At 44.9% G+C, this 21,461-nt stretch overlaps 1 protein-coding gene across 1 annotated transcript; it reads right to left on the reverse strand.

Annotated features, from left to right (window-relative positions):
• Positions 1 to 1,188: 1,188 nt before the first annotated feature.
• On the reverse strand, positions 1,189 to 20,933 carry LOC117359858 (carbohydrate sulfotransferase 5-like). The gene is made up of 2 exons (XM_033943243.1): positions 20,833 to 20,933; positions 1,189 to 2,950 (listed from the first exon to the last, which is right to left on the reverse strand). The coding sequence occupies exon 2, from the start codon at positions 2,913 to 2,915 to the stop codon at positions 1,734 to 1,736; it is 1,182 nt and encodes a 393-aa protein (XP_033799134.1). The 5' UTR covers positions 2,916 to 2,950; positions 20,833 to 20,933; the 3' UTR covers positions 1,189 to 1,733.
• Positions 20,934 to 21,461: the final 528 nt, after the last annotated feature.

Here is a 21,461-nt window from a genome sequence, read left to right on the forward strand (position 1 = left end):
GGGGAATGAGGAAGAATAGGGAATAAGACCATCATGAGAATAAAGATGAAGACTCCTATGAGACCCTAAAAGTTATATTTTGAAGAGAGACATTGTGCTTATAAATTCAAGCTTCTGAACAATCATATCTCTCCCTGTCAGCAAGAAACAAGAAGGCTATGTAAGAGGTTCAACTTTGGCTCAGTAGCTAGAAGATATTTGCTGACTATAGCAGCCTTGGATATTTCAGGACTGTCCAAGAAGACGACAAACCAAAATAAAATGTCCTGCCAAAAGTTATCTGAACTATTAATGAAGGACAATGAAGCTCAGAAAGGAGGGGGGCCTACTCTCAGAAATTATTGAACTTAGTATTAAGAATGCATTGTCAGGGAAATAGAGAGAAGAGTCAGATTTGACAATGAATTACATCATGCTTTAATATGGCTCCAAGATAAATATGCAGACTATACAACCAATAGATATAACAGATGTGTCAACCCAATAGAAAGTGAGTATGTAATCTGTAACTAGGTGTTACTTTAGGTTACTCAACTAAAGTATATAAGTAGTAGACTTTAAGATGGATTCATGACAGGAGATGGCCACTCTGTGTATGTTATCCATTGGCTCAATGTGCTGTACTTTGTTGTTTCATGAAAGCTGACTTTTGTCTATTGCTAATAAACCTGTATTATATATAGCAATTGGGTTGTTGCAAGGTCAGTTTAATGAAAAGGTCCACAGCTATCTTCTCAACCTTCGGGGCAGTCTTTTAATATGGCCACTGTGACCTCTCACAGCAATTAATGGTACTTCAAAAAGCACCACAAATTGCATCATGAGGTAATGGCAGCTATTTTGAAAGACTGCCACAAGATGACCGGTGCAAAGGGGCTGTGCTCTTACCATCACTGGACCAGGCAATACTACTTAGGTATGGAGAGTGGGTGGGACAGTATGAGGCCAGTCTGGTGGGAGATCAAGGAATCAGGGACTCCAGGCTTTTTTATTTCAAGGCATAAAATACTTATGCAGGCCTCTGCCCGATATTCAGTTGGGGCCCACATTAGATAAGTGGCTGAATTTAGGACAGCTTTTGAGCACTAACTTCTCCCCACCACTGCCCCCTGGCCTGCCCCTGACCAGCCCACTTATATTGGGCTAGCAGAGTCAATATTCTGCAGCACTGCTTGGCTTTGTGTCATTGAATATCAGGATTTGACCATCGATTGACAATTTAAGTGGGCCAGAACCTCTCTAGCCCATTTAAATCGCTCTGAATATCAGGCTCTTAGTGGTTTTATATTTATATAGGATTGAATGCTTTATGATTGGGCGTGTCTCTTTGATTACTGCCCATGTTGGGGGGATAATTTTTTTAAACAGTTCTCATGTGTAAAGCATGTTTTACAAGTGGAAAATAGCTCTAATAAAATTTCATGGGGTATCTTATATATAATCAACAGAAAAGTTTATTGATATTTTCATAATTATGCTTTCAATTTCTGTTTAGTATAAATTATAAATCACTGGAACAAAACACCACAACAAACCATTCAAGTTTAATAAATGCAACCTCCTAGCAAAAAAATTAATTAACTAAAATATTTAGCTTTCTATATCTTTTAATTAGAAGGATATTCTGAAGGGTTTTTCTTGTTACATCAGCAAAAAGAGGAAAGATAAGAAATGAGTTCTAGAGTTAGTTCACTGGGGGCAAAAAAATATTTCAACTATTCATTAAACAAGTCTTATTTTTGTACCTTAAAAGAAGACCAAGCAAATTGGTTTTGTTGTCTTGGCAACACTAGATTTAATGATAAATCCTTTTGTTCCTTTTCTGTCTCTATTAACCGATAGCCAAGCATTTTCATGGCACCCTTACAAACTTCTTGAATTTTTCTAATCTTCTGAAAAGAAAGATTGTTCCTCCAAGCTTGAGAAACATTAATTGCATCACGAGAGGTAATTTTGAATGCCTGCTCTCTTTTCCCTGGCTCAAGACCATGGGTGATATTATACATCCATCTTTCAAGTTTGCTAGTTAGTGTAAGACTTGCAAAATTGTACATTTCTGAAATTTCAGCTAAGGGTTCTCTGGCCAGGTCTTCGTAACGTACCATCATGTAACGGTCTTTTAGGAAACTGGAAGATTTTTGTGTAGCTGTTTCAAAAATTTGTACATGACTTCTGCAGATTTCCCGTATCACTTCATATTTACTGTCATCCACTCTAGTGCCATTTGTATTCAAAACAATTCCATTATCACGTGCTAATGCTTTGACAGCTTGTTCCCGTGACTTTACAACAGCCCTTGGATCTCGGACTAGGTGCAAAATTTTCAGGTTCATGGAGGGATCAGTTACAAGGGGATAAAGAACTGTTAAATCAAATAATCGGACCTCTTTAAGGACAATGTGGCTGTAGGTTTTACAAGCATGTTTCACATTACCAAAGGGATTTTTTCCACAAAGTGCTTTACAAGTCATTTCATCTACGATATCAGTGCGCTGGAAAAATTCACAGGCAGGGAATGTACAGAGGGCTCTGCTGACTGCCCACTGAAATAGATCGGATATATTTCTATTTCCAGGCAGATAAGCATCAAAAACAGAAATGTCACACAAGAACACTGATCTAATTAGGTCCCGAACTGCCATCTGTAAAACCCTGGCACTGTTCTTGTACATGGTTACCCAAACATGCCAGGCTGGTTCCATTAAGTAGAAGACATCAGGGTGTTGACTAAAAAGTTGCCCCACAAAAGATGATCCTGATCTCCAGGAGGACAGAATGAGGATGTGCACTTTGCTTGTTTTTTTATCAGACTGATGTATGCCATTTGTTTGCTGTGCATGCTTGAAGATTAATAAAGCTGCCTGAATCAAAAGGAATATTGCAACCAGAGCACTGGTAGTCCTTATTCTTATCATGATGGTGGAATGAGAGCAACTGTTATTCAAAGTCACTAAGAAAAAGAGATAAAGGCAAGTGTTTAATACAAGCTGCAGTGCTATCATAAAATCTATAGTCACTAAAACAAAACATGGATTTGTGTGGATATAATGAAAGAAACAGTCCAGCCAGTATTCAACCAACACTGGTCACCAATTTTTTTGTCTGCTGCTGGCTTTATTCTGGATATTCAATGCTGGGTCCTAGCCGGGCACTGGCATTGACTGCCCAATATTCAGTACTACTTAGCCAGCTGGGACTGCTGACGGCTAACTGCCAATATCCAATGGAAGAAAGCCGCTGAATACCTCAGTTGGGTGGCATGCCTGGGCACTGGCTATGTTGCGTGACATGGCCAATTTTGGCTGACTAGCTAAGTAGAGCAGCCAGATAGCACCGACTACCATGCCCATTCTCTTCTCACCTCGGATGTGCAATTTCTGAGAACATCTACATATATAAGCAAAAATTTTAGAACGTGGTGCCCAAATTTACAAATGTCTTGTGTGTGCAAGTTTATCAACTTCTGTCACTCATGCATGCCAGCGTATGCGTCTCTGCAAAAGTATCAGCACAGCACCTAAATGCATGTAAATGGCGTGTGCATAGGTAGAATGGAGCGCCCAGGTATGCATAAAATTTAAAGCATTTAGGCAGCTATAGTTATGCTAATGGCACACAGTGCAACCATTCTATAATGGAATTTGGGCATGCTTTATTGGGGTACCAAAACTGAGGTACCTGTTGTAAAATTGCCCCCATACCACCCAACATGCTTACTACTTCCAATAGGATTCACAATCCTGCACACACACACACACACACACACACATACACGTCCCAAAATGGTCCTACATGAACTCTCCAACATAATTTAATCTTCTCAATAGCTTCCCTCATAACTTCCCTTATACACACACCCTAATGTATAAAAAACACATGACCTTGCTGGTCATCTAAGTCAAGCAGCCAAATCGAGCCACCTGAATAGCTGGTCTATCTTTGGTTGCAATAAACATAGCCGGCCAGCACTGAATACTAACATGGCTGGCTCAGTTTTCAGCAGCTCAAAATAGACCGAAACATGATGGCAGATAAAGGTCAAATGGCCCATCTATTCTGCCAATCCGCAGTAACCATTCTCTCTTTCTCTCTCTCAGAGATCTCACGTGCTTATCCCAGGCCCTCTTGAATTCAGACACAGTCTCTGTCTCTACCACCAATTCCAGGAGACTGTTCAAAGCTCTCAAATAGTTAAATAATGTTTCCAAATAGGCATAGGCAGAGGAATGCTTTTTTTGTTGGGGGGGTGGCCAAAAGCTCTGCCCAAGACCCACCCAAACTCCGCTCCTGACTCCACCCCATAATAATAATACTAATTGTAATGCAATTTCTTCTATCCATTTTTTCATATACACACAATATAATTTTATTAATACATAATGGTAACCACAAAATTAAAAAACCACAAAGCACACTTCACGCAGAGAAAATGTTAATTATCATATATATTCGGAGTTTTTTCATAGATGTCAAGGCAGATGACTTTAAAATATGCAATGTCACCTCAGTAACATTTGTATAACATTGTATTACGAATTTTGTTTCTTATAATGGTTTTGGCTGCAATATCAATAAAAAATATTAAAAAAAAAAAAAAGAAAAGTAGACAAATATAGTGCAAAATATAGACAGCAGATATAAATTCTCAAAACTGACACATTATGATCACTAAATTGAAAATAAAATCATTTTTCCTACCTTTGTTGTCTGGTGATTTCCTGAGTCTCTGGTTGCCTTCTGACTGTGCATCCAGTCTTTCTTTCTTATCCAACATTTCTTTCACAATCCAGCCCAATTCTCTTTGGGTCAAGGTCTCTTTCTATTTTCCCTCTGCTTACCCTCCCCAAATCCAGTGTCAGTTCTCCTTTATACCTACCACCACCTTTGTTCCGGGTCTCTCTCTCTCTCCCTCCTCTGTTATGATCTTGCATCTCTCTGTTCTTCCTCAGGGTCTCTCCCCCTCTGTCTCTTCTGTCTGCACCTCCCATAGTCCAGCATCTTCCATCTGTCTTTCCCCTTTGGTCCAGGCCTTTCTCTCTCTGTCTTTCTTCTGCTTACAACACCCCTGGTCTTTCTCTGCCTTTCTCTCTCTCTCCTTCCTTATGTCCCCCTCACTGCCTTCCAACCTTTGTCCCACCCCCTCCCCCAAAGCAAGCCTGCCTACCTCCCTCCCGCGCCGAAGCCTGGCCTACCCGCCGCCGATTCTTCCTTCCCCCTGGTCCGCCACTGAAACCAGTCTGCCTCCCTCCCTCCCTGCCGCGCCAAAGCCTAGCCTATCACCGCCAAATCTTCCTCCCCCTCTTGGCCCACTGCTGCCCACCACCCGCTGTTGCAGAAAATGCAAGAAGGAAAGAGCCAGGCATGTGCAGCAGTGCCAGCCAATAAGCCTTCCCCCGACATCAGAAGTGACGTAAGGGGGAGGCTTGTGGGTGGTGGTGTGCATTGGCTACATGCGCCTGTCCCTTCCTTTCCTGCAGTTACAGCAGAGAGCAGCGGTGGCGGGCAGGGAGCAGCTTTGCCATCAGGCGGCGGTCAGCCAGCACACATCTGACCTACAGGACGGGCAAATTTTGGGGAGGCCATGGCCCCTGTGGCCCCCCTGTTCCAACGCCTATGCGAATAGATGTTAACACTTTGTATCATACCAGGATCTAATATTTCGGTTTTAAAAGCCAGACAATATATTGTTCAATTAACAAATGATACTCTGTAACTGAAGTAGACATTGCTTTTCAATGCTATGGAAGTTTTTTATGAGCTTTGAACAAGTAGATTAGGACCACCAAAGGGTTTCAAGACCAAACATTAAATATTTTTGAGAATTTTGGAAATTTTTTCACCCTGCTGGGCTCAGCATGCAGCTGAAGCTGTCTCTTGAATTATTTTTAGTAAATGTGTCCAAACACATTTAATTATGGTACATAAGAACATAAGAATTGCCGCTGCTGGGTCAGACCAGTGGTCCATCACGCCTAGCAGTCCGCTCACGTGGCGGCCCTCTGGTCTAAGATCAGCGCCATAATCGAGACTAGCCCTATCAGTGTATGTCCTTCTTCAGCAGGAACTTGTCTAACTTTGTCTTGGATCCCTGGAGGGTGTTTTCCCCTATGACAGACTCCAGAAGATTGTTCCAGTTTTCTACCACTCTCTGGGTGAAGAAGAACTTCCTTAACTTTGTACGGAATCTATATGTACGGCGACCAGTGTTAGACGCAGTACTCCAGGTGAGGGCGCATCATGGCCCAGTACAGTGGCATGATAACCTTCTCCAATCTGTTTGTGATTCCCTTCTTTATCATTCCTAGCACTCGCTCTTTTCACTCCTGCCACACATTGCGTGGACAGCTTCATCGATTTGTCGATCAGAACTCCCAAGTCCCTTTCCTGGGAGGTCTCTCCAAGTACCGTCCCGGACATCCTGTATTCATGCATGAGATTTTTGTCACTGACATGCATCACCTTACACTTATCCACGTTAAACCTCATTTGCCATGTTGATTCCCATTCCTCGAGCCTGATTATATCACGTTGCAGATCTTCGCAGTCCCCCTGCGTCTTCACTACTCTGAATAACTTCATATCGCCCGCAAATTTAATCACCTCGCTCGTCGTTCCTATGTCCAGATCATTTATAAATATGTTGAAGAGCACCGGGTGCAAGCACCGAGCCCTGTGGCACCCCCCCGGTGATGCTCTTTCAGTCCAAGTATTGTCCATTTACCCCCCAGTCTCTGTTTCCTATGCTCCAGCCAGTTTCTAATCCACGTGAGTAATTCACCCTCAATTCCATGGCTCGCAATTTTCCAAAGTAGTCGTTCATGCGGAACCTTGTCGAACACCTTCTGAAAATCCAGATATACAATGTCAACCGGGTTGCCCTTGTTTATCTGCCTGTTCACTCCCTCGAAGAAGTGCAGCAAGTTTGTCCAACAAGATCTGCCTTTGCTGAAACCGTGCTGGCTGGTCCTCATCAGACCATGTCCATCAAGGTGATCAATGATGTGGTCCTTTATCAGCCCTTCTACCATCTTTTCCGGTACCTAGGTCAGACTTATCGGTCTGTAGTTTCCCAGGTCTCCCCTCAAACCTTTTTTGAAGATCAGCGTAACATTTACCACCTTCCAGTCCAATCTTTCCCATTTTGATCGACAGATTGGCTATTAATTGAAGCAGTTCAGTTATGGCCCCTTTCAGTTCCTTGATAACCCTTGGATGGATGCCATCCGGTCCCGAGGATTTATCACTCTTGAGCCTATCAATCTTTCAAGCAGTATGACTGATGAACTTTATTATTTGATTGTTTATAGGATGTTATATATCGCTGATGGGCACATGCACAGCAAAACACCATAACAAAACCCCCCAAACATTCTCCTGCTGTACTATTGGACGAATGGAAGGGAGAAGCAATGTCAACTTTTTTCAATTGTGCATAAAAAATACCTTTCTCTCCAAAAAACTACTATAATTCAGGTAAATCTTGTAATTTGTTTTAAATGCAAAATTTAATCAAGACCCACAGCCAGAAACATACAAGACAAGAGTATTATACACACACTCAAGAAGAAACATTTGCTTTTAGCAAGTGCGCATGAAACATTCCTGTCTCTCCCAAAAACTCAAAAGAAGCGTGATTTTACTACCCTCCAATAAAAATATATAGATACACTTTTTTTCCATTAGTTACAGTCAAAAGACAAGTGCTGGCACTGTAACGGCACCCCTGAACCAGTTGCTGCTTTTTGTTGCTAAAAGCTGATGCTGCTTTTCAAAAATGTCTTAGCGATTTTTAAGAATCCACCGGAGTGCTCATTTCAATGTTAAAGAGCACATTTTACCATATTTTTCGCTCTTTAAGATTCACAATTTCCCCACCAAAAGAGCGAATACCCAACCCCCCCTCCCCCCGTTACCATATTTAGATCCTACGGCAGACTGGTCAGTGTTCTCCCTAGTGTCTTTTAGCCGGGCGCTCCGCCCGGCTAATTTAGGGCAGCTCCCGGCTGTCATCTTGGTCACGAATCCTGCTGCTGCAGCCACAGCTCAAACATTTTTATAAAATTCCTCTCACCGGCATGGGGATTCTCCGGGCTGACTTGGCACAGCCCGAAGAGCTACTAGAAGTTCAGTGTTCCGCCTCAGCCTGACTTTTTTTTTTTTTTTTTTTTTTTTAAAGTGCCAGCAAGTGACTTGAACCCATGCTCCAGGGCTCTAACGATAACACTGTGCTTGCTGGCTTCCCTTATTCTCCTCTGAAACCGGAAGTTATGTTTTTTTTTATAAATTGTATTTCTACCCTTTACCTATTTGTTCCAGCTTGTATCAATAGAAAAAAATTATTAGTCTGTATAATTATGTCTTATTTGTATTTGTCATCCCTGGCTTTTATTGTATATTAGAATTATGTAATACGCATTGAAATATTGGATATTGCATACAATCAAAATTTATTAAACTTGAAACTTGAAGGGAAGTCGGCATGCACAGTGTTACCGTTAGAGCCCTGAAGCATGGGTTTAATTCACTACAAGCTAAAGCTTGCTGCTCTTGCTGCTTCAGGCCTTCCTCGCTGCCGGGTCCTATCTTCGCAGAAACAGAAAGTTGGCAGGACCCAGCAGTGAGGAAGGTCTGAAACAAGAAAGAGCAGCAAGTTCTAAACTTCCTTCCATCACTGCCCTATCTCCCGCCTTAGCCTTTAGCGAATTGTGAATGCTGCACTGCCGGGGGGGGGGATGCTGCTGCTGTACCTAATGGTGGGGGGGGAGAAATGCTGTTTCACCCAATTGGGGTGGGGGAGAGGGAGAAGAGAAATGCTGCTGCTGCACCCAATTGCAAAGGGGGTAAGGAAATGCTGCTGCTGCTGCTGTACCCAATTGGGGAGAGAGAGGGAAGAAGGGAAAATGAAGACTGGGGAGGGAGAGGAGATGAGATAAGAGAGGTGGCAAGACCGAGGGAGGGAGGGAAAGGAAAGAAGATACCAGACCATGGAGGGGGAGGGACAGATATCAGGGCATATGGCCTGCCTGCCAATCATTAGGCCACTAGGCCTGCCTGCCCCATACCCTGTCCCAGCCTATCACTAGACTAACAGAGGGAGGACAGGGGACAGAGCCTTGCAGGGAGGGGGGACAGGGTGCAGAGCCTGGCAAGGAGTGTGGAGTTGGGTGAAGAGCCTGGCAGGGAAAATTTGGTTCAGAATGTTTTTTTCTTGCTTTCCTCCTCTAAATCTAGGGTGCATCTTATGGTCAGATGCTTCTTATGAAGTGAGAAATACGGTATATGCCATTGTCGGAGACTGAACATAAGAATATAAGAATTGCCGCTGCTAGGTCAGACCAGTGGTCCATCGTGCCCAGCAGTCTGCTCACGCAGCGGCCCTTAGGTCAAAGACCAGTGCCCTAATTGAGACTAGCCTTACCTGCGTATGTTCTAGTTCAGCAGGAACTTGTCTAACTTTGTCTTGAATTCCTGGAGGGTGTTTTTCCCTATAACAGGCTCCGGAAGAGCATTCCAGTTTTCTACCACTCTCTGGGTGAAGAAGAACTTCCTTACGTTTGTACGGAATCTATCCCCTTTTAACTTTAGAGAGTGCACTCTTGTTCTCTTCACCCTCTTGGAGAGGGTGAACAATCTGTCTTTCTCTACTAAGTCTATTCCCTTTATTATCTTGAATGTTTCAATCATGTCCCCTCTTAGTCTCCTCTTTTCAAGGGAGAAGAGGCCCAGTTTCTCTAATCTCTCACTTTACGGCAACTTCTCCAGCCCCTTAATCATTCTAGTCGCTCTTCTCTGGATCCTTTTGAGTAGTACTCTGTGCTTCTTCATGTACGGCAACCAGTGCTGGACACAGTATTTCAGGTGAGGGCGTACCATGGCCTGGTACAGCGGCATGATAACCTTCTCCAATCTATTTGTGATCCCCTTCTTAATCATTCCCGGCATTCTGTTTGCCCTTTTTGCCACTGCCGTGGACAGCTTCATTGATTTGTTGACCAGTACTCCCACGTCTCTTTCCTGGGGGTCTCTCCAAGTACTGCAGCAGACATCCTATATTCGTGTATAAGATTTTTGTTACCAATATGCATCACCTTACACTTATCCACGTTAAACCTCATTTGCCATGTCACAGCCAATTTCTCAAGCATGTTTATGTCACTTTGCAGGTCTTCGCAATCCTCCTGCATCTCCACTACTCTGGATAACTTCGTATTGTATGCAAATTTAATCACCTCACTCGTCATACCAATTTCAAGGTTGTTTATAAATATGTTGAAGAGCACGGGTCAAAGCACTGAACCCTGCCAGTCTGAGTATTGTCCATTTACCCCCACTCTCTGTTTCCTATCCACCAGCCAGTTTTTAATCTACGTCAAGTTTCAAGTTTATTAGGATTTTATATACCGCCTATCAAGGTTATCTAAGTGGTTTTTACAATCAGGTACTCAAGTATTTTCCCTATCTGTCCTGGTGAGCTCAAAATCTATCTAACATGAGTATTTCACCCTCAATTCCATGGCTCGTAATTTTTTGAAGTAGTTGTTCATGTGAAACCTTGTCGAATGCCTTCTGAAAATCCAGATATACAATGTCGACCAGGTCACCCTAGTCTATCTGCCTGCTTACTCCATCGAAGAAGTACAGCAAGTTTGTCAAGCAAGATCATTCCACTCCACAAAAGGGATGCAGGATAGAGGCCGCGAATTACAAACCGGTGAGCCTCACATCGATAGTGAGTAAACTTATGGAAACACTAATCAAACACAAATTAGACACGATTCTGGATGATAAGAACATAAGAACATAAGAAGTTGCCTCCGCTGAGGCAGACCAGAGGTCCATCTCGCCCAGTGGTCCGCTCCCGCGGCGGCCCATCAGGCCCATTGCCTGAGCAATGGTCCCAGACTATCCCTATAACCTACCGCTACTCTTATCTGTACCCCTCAAATCCAAACCTTCTTTGAAGCCTTGTAACGTGCTCCGGCCTATCACAGCCTCCGGAAGCGCGTTCCATGTGTCCACCACCCTCTGGGTGAAAAAGAACTTTCTGGCATTTGTTTTAAACCTGTCTCCTTTTAATTTTTCCGAGTGCCCCCTTGTACTTGTGGTTCCCCGTAATCTGAAAAATCTGTCCCTGTCTACTTTTTCTATACCCTTCAGGATCTTGAAGGTTTCTATCATGTCTCCGCTTTTCCAGGGAGAACAGCCCCAGCTTTTTCAGTCTGTCAGTATATGAGAGGTTTTCCATACCTCTTATCAGTTTAGTTGCTCTTCTCTGGACTCCCTCAAGTACCGCCATGTCCTTTTTGAGGTACGGCGACCAATACTGGACACAATACTCCAGATGCGGTCGCACCATTGCACGATACAGTGGCAGGATGACCTCCTTTGTCCTGGTCGTGATACCCTTCTTAATGATACCCAACATTTTGTTTGCTTTTCTTGAGGCTGTGGTGCACTGTGCCGACGCCTTCAAAGACGTGTCCACCATCACTCCCAGGTCTCTTTCAAGGTTACTTACCCCTAGTAGTGATCCTCCCATTTTGTAGCTGAACATCGGGTTCTTTTTCCCTACATGCATGACCTTGCATTTCCCTACGTTAAAGTTCATTTGCCATTTTTTGGCCCATTCTTCTAGCGTCGTTAGGTCCCTTTGCAGATCTTCGCAGTCTTCCATGGTTTCAACCCTGCGGTAGAGTTTGGTGTCATCCGCAAATTTAATAACTTCACAATTTGTTCCCGCCTCCAGGTCATTTATAAATATATTGAACAGGAGCGGTCCCAGCACCGACCCCTGCGGAACGCCGCTCGTGACCCCATGCCAGTCTGAGTAATGGCCCTTCACTCCAACCCTCTGTTTCCTGTCTGCCAGCCAGTTTTTGATCCATCGGTGGACCTCCCCTTGCACCCCGTGTCTCCACAGCTTTTTAAGCAGTCTTTCGTGCGGTACCTTGTCAAAGGCTTTTTGAAAGTCAAGGTAAATGATGTCAATGGATTCCCCTTTATCCACCTGTCTGTTTACCCCCTCAAAGAAGTACAATAAGTTTGTGAGGCATGACCTACCCTTGCAGAAGCCGTGCTGGCTCGACTTTAGCTGTCCATTGTTTTCTATGTGTTCACAGATACTGTCCTTAATCAGTGCTTCCATCATTTTTCCCGGGACCGAGGTCAAGCTCACCGGCCTGTAGTTCCCCGGGTCCCCCCTTGAACCCTTCTTGAAGATGGGTGTGACATTTGCAATTTTCCAATCCTCCGGGATCTCTCAAGTTTTTAATGATAGGTTACATATTTGGCGAAGTGGCTCTGCTATTACGTTCCTTAGTTCCTTGAGTACCCTTGGGTGAATGCCGTCCGGACCTGGCGATTTGTCGCTCTTTAGTCTGTCTATCTGCCTGAGGACATCCTTTTGGCTTACCTCTAGTTGGACCAGCTTTTCATCCCGATCCCCATTTACGATGTCTTCCGGTTCCGGAATATTGGATGTGTCCTCCCTCGTGAAGACTGACGTGAAGAACTTATTTAACCTGTCTGCTATCTCTTTTTCCTCTTTTACCACTCCTTTTTTGTCTCCATCATCCAATGGCCCCACTTCTTCCCTTGCCGGTTGCTTCCCCTTCACATATCTGAAGAACGATTTGAAGTTTGTTGCTTCCCCCGCCAGTCTCTCCTCATATTCTTTTAGCGTTTCTAACCACACGGTGACACTCCCTTTGGTGTTCTTTGTGCTCCTTTTGGTTGTCCTTTGTTTGGTCCTTTTTCCATTTTTTGAACGATGCTTTCTTGTCACTTATCGCCTTTTTCACTGCAGTTGTTATCCACGCTGGGTTTTTTGTTCGGTTTTTTTTGCACCCCTTCCTGAATCTGGGGATGTACAGGTTCTGTGCCTCTTGCACCGTGCCCTTGAGTAGGGACCAGGCTTTTTCTACAGACTCCATCTTCCTTGCGCTACCGTTGAGTTTCTTTCCCACCAGTTTCCTCATGCCATCATAATTCCCTTTTTTGAAGTTGAGTGCTGTCGCTGTGGATCTTTTCACCTTTGATGGTCCAATTTCCAGCTTGCACTGGATCATGTTGTGATCGCTGTTTCCTAGGGGTTCTAGCACCGCCACCTCCTTTGCAGGTCCCCCTAGCCCATTGAGGATTAGGTCGAGAGTTGCATCCCCCCGTGTTGGTTCCGTGACCAGCTGTTCCATGAAACAGTCCCTCGTGGTTTCCAGGAATTTGGTCTCCCTTGTGCAGTTTGAGTGTCCAATACTCCAGTCTATCCCAGGGTAGTTGAAGTCTCCCATCACCATCACGCTTCCGCTTTTGCATATCTGCCTCAGCTCAGCCTCCAGGTCCTGGTCGAGTGCTTCCGGTTGTCCAGGTGGGCGATAGTACAGGCCCAATTTTATGTCTGATCCAGCTCCTCCAGGTAGCTTAATCCATAGTGATTCCAAGTTGTCTGCCCTTACTGTTGTTTCTATCCTGGTTGAAGGTATGGAGTCCTTTATATAAAGCGCTATTCCTCCACCCTTCTTGTGTGTCCTGTCCCTCCTGTAGAGTTTGTACCCTGGTATGGCCACATCCCATTTGTTGTCGTCAGTCCACCACGTTTCTGTGACTCCTATTATGTTCAGGTCCTTTGTATTGGCTATGACTTCTAGTTCTCCCATTTTGGCTCTTAGGCTCCTAGCATTAGTGTATAGGCAATTTAAGTCCTGGTTGTTTGCCTTTTCCGCTGGTTTTCCTCGTGGTTTGGCGCCCCTGCCAACCTCCTCATGGGTTGCCAGCCCCCGAACTTTGTTGTGTTCATCCCCATCCTGCGGTGTGTCTATGTTGTCCTCAGCCTGCTCCCCATGTTTGGATGACCCTCTGGCTCCTGTTGCTCTTGCACCTTGGCAGCAGAAATCCTTGCAGAACTTACACCCTAAATGGTGAGACCTTAGCAAGAACTGCAGCAGAACGAGACTTGGGAGTGATCATTAGTGAAGACATGAAGACTGCCAAACAAGTGGAGAAAGCTTCATCCACGGCTAGACAAATGATGGGTTGTATCCGAAGAAGTTTCATCAGCCGGAAGCCCGAAGTCATAATGCTGTTGTACAGTTCCATGGTGAGACCTCATCTGGAATATTGTGTACAATTCTGGAGGACACATTATCAAAAAGATGAACTGAGAGTTGAGTCAGTTCAGCGAATGGCCACTAGGATGGTCTCAGGACTCAAGGATCTCCCGTATGAGGAATGGCTGGGTAAATTGCAGCTATACTCACTCGAGGAACGCCGAGAGAGGGGAGACATGATTGAGACGTTCAAATATGTCACGGGCCATATTGAGGTAGAAGAAAATATCTTTTTTCTTAAAGGACCTACGGCAACAAGAGGGCATCCATTGAAAATCAGGGGTGGGAGATTTCATAGCGACACCAGGAAGTATTTCTTCACTGAAAGAGTCGTTGATCATTGGAATGATCTTCCACTGCAGGTAGTTGAGGCCAGCAGCGTGCTAGACTTTAAGAAAAAATGGATAAGCATGTGAGATCACTTCAAGGAAGAAATTAGGGGGGTGGGTCATTAGAGTGGGCAGACTTGTTGGGCCACGGTCCTTTTCTGCCGTCATTTTCTAGGTTTCTATGATCTTCCTTTTCTGAAGCCGTGCTGACATCGGAGGAGGGGCGGGACCGCGGTCAGAGGGACAACTCGGGAGGCCTATGGCAACCTGCAAGGATCGCTGAAGTACCCACGATCCTTTCTGCAGGTTGCTTTGAAGAGGAATCGGGTAAAGGGAGGCCAGAGGGGAACACAAGGCCTTCCCGGGGAGAGGGGGGACAGTCCTTTGGGTGTAGAGGGGGAGGCAGGAGACAGACCTTCAGGGGGATAGGCCTTCAGGTGGAGGTGCAGGCCTTCAGAGGTTCAAGGGGGGACAGGCCTTCACGTGGGACAGACCTTCAGGGAGGGGGCAGGCCTTCAGTTGGGGGTGCAGGGGTTCAGGGGGGGACAGGCCTTCGGGGGGATGCAGGCCTTCAGAGATTCAGGGGTGGACAGGCCTTCAGGGGGGACAGACCTTCGGGGGCGGAAGTACAGTCCTTTGGGGGGTGCAGGCCTACAGGGGTGTGGTGTAGGCCTTCAGAATGGGTGCAGGCCTTCAGGGGGGACAGACCTTCGGGGGGAGGTGCAGTCTTTTCGGGTGAAACATGCCTTCAAGGGGGGACAGGCCTTTGGGGGGGACAGACCTCCAGGGGAGGGGGTCCTGGTGTAGAAGTACACGGAGGGAGGGAGGGAAGGGGGGTTCAAAGATATGTGCATATGCCGGACTTTGGGGGAAGAAATAATGGGTCTAAAAACAGAGGAGTGGGTAATGGGATTTAGGGAGGGAAGGAACAGAAAGGGAGAGAAGTTGGACACAAGGGATGGTGTGGAGGGGGGATAGAGAGACTGGATAGGAGGATAGTTGGGAAGAGAAAGGGTGGACCCTGGGATGGTGGGGAAGAAGGGAGAGATCTTGGATGAAAGGGTAGTTCAGAAAAGGTGAATCTGTGGATGGAGATGAAAAAAAAGGAAAGATGCCAGACCTCCGGGGCAGGGAAGGTAAACGGAAGTGGAGGACAGAGATGGCAGATTGATGGTTAGCACGGAGAAAGAAGAAAGAAGGAGACCATGGCAAGCAAGACAACCAGAGCCTGGGACCAACAAGATTTGAATATTGACCAGACAACAAAAGGTAGAAAAAATAATTTTTATTTTCTGTTTTGTGATTACAATATGTCAGATTTGAAAAGTGTATCCTGCCAGAGCTGGTGTTAGACCGCAAACCTGAGCTAGGATTTAACAGAGAGAGGAAAAGTCCTTTTTGTTTTTTTATTTTGTTTACACCACAGCGCCAGTGTGATTAGGAGAAGCCAAAGAGGGTGAAAAAGCTATAAAATAAACCCTCCAGGATGTTTGAAAAAAACACCCAATTGGGCAGGAAAATTGAATCAAAAAACCAATTCAATAGGCTGAATCGAATCGAATTTTTTTTTCCTGAATCTGGCAGCACTAGTTTGTGCTACTGTCTTAGACTTTAGGACCTGGGATTGGGGAGAGATGGCATCCTCAGTACTTTATAATGCAAGTGAAACGAGGATTTGGTCAGACTTTTGAAGGGTCTGCAGAAGAAAAATATTGTATAGGCCGGGGACATGAGACAGCAGGAAATGGGAACTTTTCTTCCTTATGTTTTGTGAATGGAAAGGCTGAGGATGTCAGAGAGTTCAGTTAAAATATGTGCTTTATAAGAAAATTTAATAATGTGTTTTATAAAGTTTATAAGCATTGCTGGCCTACCCGGTGAGGTGTTCCTAGTGGTGGTGGTGGTGGCAGCGTGTCAATGTGTTGAGAGGAAGAGGAGGTCTGGGAAATTCTGCTGAGCAAACTCCGGGCCCATTTCCACCCCCCCAGTTAGTCCACTCCACTCAACTGGTTCACACACTGAGTGGGTCTTTGGGTGTTGTGCCTGGGTAGTTGTTTTGGGATTTCTTCCAGTGGTTTGTCAGTATCTCCTTGTGGTTGAAGGAAGGAAACTTTGTTAACCTTGGTATTGACCTTCAGAATATGTTTGTAACAGCGCTGCTTGTGTGATCGAAAGAAGAAACCAGACCTTTGCACATTTTTGCACTATATGGTGGGTGTATGAGGAGATTCACATTTCCTGCACAGCTAAGTACGTGTGAAGTTATCTTGTTCTGTATTTGACATCTAGCAAGGTCTCTGTTTGGAAGGAAAGATTTCAGCTTAAAAATGAAGTGGCCAGAAGTTATGGTAAAAGCAGATAGTGTAGCTGGTTTTAAGAAAGGTTTGGACAAATTCCTGGAGGAAAAGTCCATAGTCTGTTATTAAGATATGGGGGAAGCATCTGCTTGCCCTGGATCGGTAGCATGGAATGTTGCTACTCTTTGGGTTTTGACCAGGTACTAGTGACCTGGATTGGCTACCATGAGAATGGGTTACTGGGCATGATGGACCATTGGTCTGACCCAGTTAGGCTATTCTTATGTTATGTTCTCATCTGTATGGGCCTTTGTTTTCACTTATTTTAATGTACTTTTTTTGGGGGGAACTTATCAGTGTTTTTTATAATGGGAACAAAAATGGAAGAGAATTAATGTGTGTGGAATGGGGGGGGGGAACTAATTTCTTCAGTTAAATAATTCAATCCACCTCAACCAGACATAGGAGAACTCACGCACCATTCACACACCCTCCAACCAAAAACGTCAAAAGAAAAAATCAGTTCGAGCTGCCATTCGAGCTGCAACACTTGACTCTACAACCTATTGACCTCCTCGACCACAGACTACAAAACCTTAAAAAAATAAATAAAAACCCTTCCATTCAAAAAACACATAAAACCGAACTAACACAATTAGAACTGTCCCAAGCATCACCTGCAACTACTCCATATGTACTTCTGATGTCATGACAATTCAGACATAATTTATGTTATGTTATGGTATGTTTGGAATAATGGTTACATGTATGAGGTTCAATACAAAAAAATTTTCACTGCCTGTTTCTATTATGACCATTTATTCCGCTTCATGGTTATTACAAAAAATATTTTTTTTACATGGGGGGGAGGGGGTGTCAAAAAATGATGGGCCCCGGGTACCACATACCCTAGGTACGCCACTGCAACTATGTGCCATTTATTCAGAGAGGAGCCATTCCCAGCCACCTAAATGGCACTGTCAGCCTCAGTAAACCCAGATTCTACTCCCCCCCCCTTTTTAGTAAATGAGCTCCTTAGTAAAGGCTATTGGGACCCTATTCATAAATTGTGGCCTTATGCAGGTTTCTCCCACACACTGAGGCCGATTTACTGTAGTGGTAAAATGGTAGAAAATCTTATTTTCTGTATTTATGGCCATGTGCCAATTTTCCCAATTAGCATGTGAGCCCCTACCGCCACCTCTTTTGTAGGCGGTGAAGATTCATGCACTAACTCCACACTAATTAGTTAGCATTCAGCAATTAGCGCAGAATAATTCCTGCTCTCTCTCCCCTCTAACCTGTTCCCACTGCTACCAAATATTTATTTTTAGCAGGAGAAGCTTGAGCAGAGTGTAAAATTACTGTGGGGACCTGAGCGCCCCTCAGCAAGCACTTTTTTACAGCAGTAAGCACATGCTAATGCTTATTGTAGCTCAGTACAAGTTTCCCACTGTGATTTAAGGGGATCATGAACAGATTGGAAAAGGTTATCATGCCGCTGTACCAGGCCATGGTACGCCCTCACCTGGAATACTGCATCCAGCACTGGTTGCTGTACATGAAGGACACGGTACTACTCGAAAAGGTCCAGAGAAGAGTGACTAAAATGGTTAAGGGGTTGGAGGAGTTGCCATACAGTGAGAGATTAGGGAAGCTGGACCTATTCTCCCTTGAAAAGAGGAGACTGAGAGGGGACATGATTGACTTAGTAGATAAAGACAGGTTGTTCACCCTCTCCAAGGTAGGGAGAACGAGAGGGCACTCTCTGAAGTTAAAAGGAGATAGATTCTGTACAAACGTAAGGAAGTTCTTCTTCACCCAGAGAGTGGTAGAGAACTGGAATGCTCTTCCAGAGTCTTCATTAAGGGAAAACACCCTCCAGGGATTCAAGACAAGGTTGGACAAGCTCCTTCTCAACCAGAATGAACGCAGGTAGGGCTTATCTCAGTTAAGGCACTGGTCTTTGACCTGGGGGCCACCGCGTAAGCGGACTACTGGGCGCAATGGACCATTGGTCTGACCCAGCAGCGGCAATTCTTATGTTTAGATCCTTGTCCTGTTAATCTATTCAGATATCTCCCCATAGGTTACATGACCATTTATTTTTTTTCATCAAAATGGGACATCTATTAATTGTCAATCCTGCCCTAGCCATGCCCCCCATCCCACCCCCAATTTCTTCCATTCATTTTTCATGTACACAAAATATCTTATTAATTCATAATGGTAACCATAAAATTTTTTTAAAAACAGAAAGCACACTATACGCAGAGAAAATGTCACCTTAGTAACTATAGAAAAATAGACAAATGTGCAAAATATAGACAGCAGATATAAATTCTCAAAATGGACACATTTTGATCACTAAATTGAAAATAAAATAATTTTTCCTACTTTTGCTGTCTGGTGATTTCATGAGTCTCTGGTTGCGTTTCCTTCTGACTGTGCATCCTTTCTTTCTGCACTCAGGCCCAACAATTGTCCCCTTCTATTCCCTCCCTCCTTCCTTCCTATGTCTTTAGTGCCTCCTTCCTATATCCTTAGTGCCCTTTCCTGTCCTTAGTGCCCCCAGTGCTCCTTCCTATATCCTTAGTGCCCCTTCCCATATCCTTAGTGCCCCCAGTGCCTCCTTCCTATGTCCTTAGTACCCCTAGTGCCTCCTTTCCATGTCCTTAGTGCCCCCAATGCTCCTTCCTATGTCCTTAGTGCCTCTTCTCATGTCCTTAGTGCCCCCAGTGCTTCCTTCCTATATCCTTAGTGCCCCCAATGCTCCTTCCTATGTCCTTAGTGCCCCTTCCCATGTCCTTAGTGCCCCAGTTCCTCCTTCTTATGTCCTTAGTGCCTCTTCCTATGTCCTTAGTGCCCCCAGATCCAGTGTCAGTTCTCCTTTGTACCTTGGTCCCCCTCACTGCCTTCCAGCCTTTGTCCCACCCCCCTCCCTCAAAGCAAGCCTGCCTGCCTCCCTCCCTCCCTCCAGGCCAAAGCCTGCTGACTAGCCCCCACTGCTGCTTGCTACCCACAGAAGCCAACACCACTTCAAACCTCCCACCCCTCCCAGTCCGCTGCCACTGCCGCCCACTGCAATTGAAGAAAAGGAAGGTCCAGGCACTGGGCCACAAACCTTCTTCTTCTGATGTCGGAGAGGCAGTTCCAGGCCAGCCAGGCAGTGATTGGTTGGCTCGGAACTTCCTCTCTGACATCAGAATTGATGTTGGGAAGAAGGTTTGTGGACTGGCACCTGGACCTTCCTTTTCTTTAGTTGCAGCGGGCGGCGGGCAGCAGCGGATCGGGAGGAGGGGGGTTTGAAGCAGCGATAGGCTTCGTCAGGTAGCAAGCAGCAGTGGGGGCTGGTCCGGGGGGGGGGGGCAGCAGGCTTTGGTGCTGGAGGGAGAGAGGCAGGCAGGCTGGCTTTGGTGCAGCAGGGAGGGAGGGGAAGCGATCGCCTGTCCCGTTGTCCCCACGCACATCTTCGGGATGCTATCACTGAAAATGGGACATTTCGGCGTCCCGAAGCTGTGCATGGGGGCAATGGGACAGGGGATCTAAAAACGGGACGGTCCTGTTCAAAACGGGACTTATGGTCACCTTACCTACAGGGGAACATTTTTGCTTATTTTCTTAATTTAGCTCTTAATACAAGTAAATTTCCTCACTCTCTAGGGCTCACAACAGTGACCCCAATGTTTAAGGTTGATAAGAAAGATATAAATGACTCCTCTTACTCTAGGCAATTGTTACTAATTTTACTATTTGGTTGAGAACCAGAGTCCTAGAGATATGTGCCATGATTCAGCTAATTACTCTCAATATAAACATATAGAAACACACACAGCATCTGATTTCAAAACGTAGAACCCACCTTTTCACACTCGGACCACCAATTGAATCAATGCAGGCATGCACAGGTCACTCTGCATCCCCTAACCCAGCCAGAAAAAAAGCACTGTAACATGTACAAAAGCACTGTCCTTGCAAACGAATACTTACATTACATTACATTAGGGACTTCTATTCCGCCTATACCTTGCAGTTCAAGGCAGATTACAAAAGAGCTAACTGGACATGGAATTTTTCAGGGCTGCACTTTAAGCAATTTCTTACCCGTTTGTCTGAACCATCAGAGCATTTCCTTCAGCTGCAGGGAAAGTGCGCAGAGCAGTCTCTAAGGCAGACAATGAGCCCCTTTCAGACGTGGCTCTGTTCTGGAGCAAGGAGAGGGAGGGGAGGGGAAGAAGCCCAGGCTGCTCTATCAGTGATCCCCTAACAGACTGCTGGGTGATGAAAGATTCTAATCAAAGATGTGTTCCAAAAGGGTATGATCAACTCAACAAAAACAAAAATGAAGACACTAGTAATCATAGATGCACTTTATAGATTAGCAAGCGGAGCTCAGACCCATAAGTTGGTATGGAATTCACAAACAGAGACCAGCCCTCAATTGTGTTTCACTATGTCTATCATTGCTCCATCTTGAAATAGTTTAAAGATGTTTCATATGATTCAACTGCTAACCCTAATTCAACCCTAATTCAACTGCTCAAATGTCCATTTCTAATGCAGAAAATTTTTTTTTTAAACTTTGAAACTATAATTTTTCAACTTGAATTTAGCTTATATGCAAGTCAGGGCAAGGCTGACGTTATCTCACTGCAGCGGGGTCTGAAGCATTTTGCCAGAATGGCTTCTTCAGAGAACCCACTCACGCTGGATAGCATTCAAGAGAAGAGCTT

Source organism: Geotrypetes seraphini, chromosome 4 (assembly GCF_902459505.1).
Source record: "Geotrypetes seraphini chromosome 4, aGeoSer1.1, whole genome shotgun sequence".
NCBI lineage: Eukaryota > Metazoa > Chordata > Amphibia > Gymnophiona > Dermophiidae > Geotrypetes > Geotrypetes seraphini.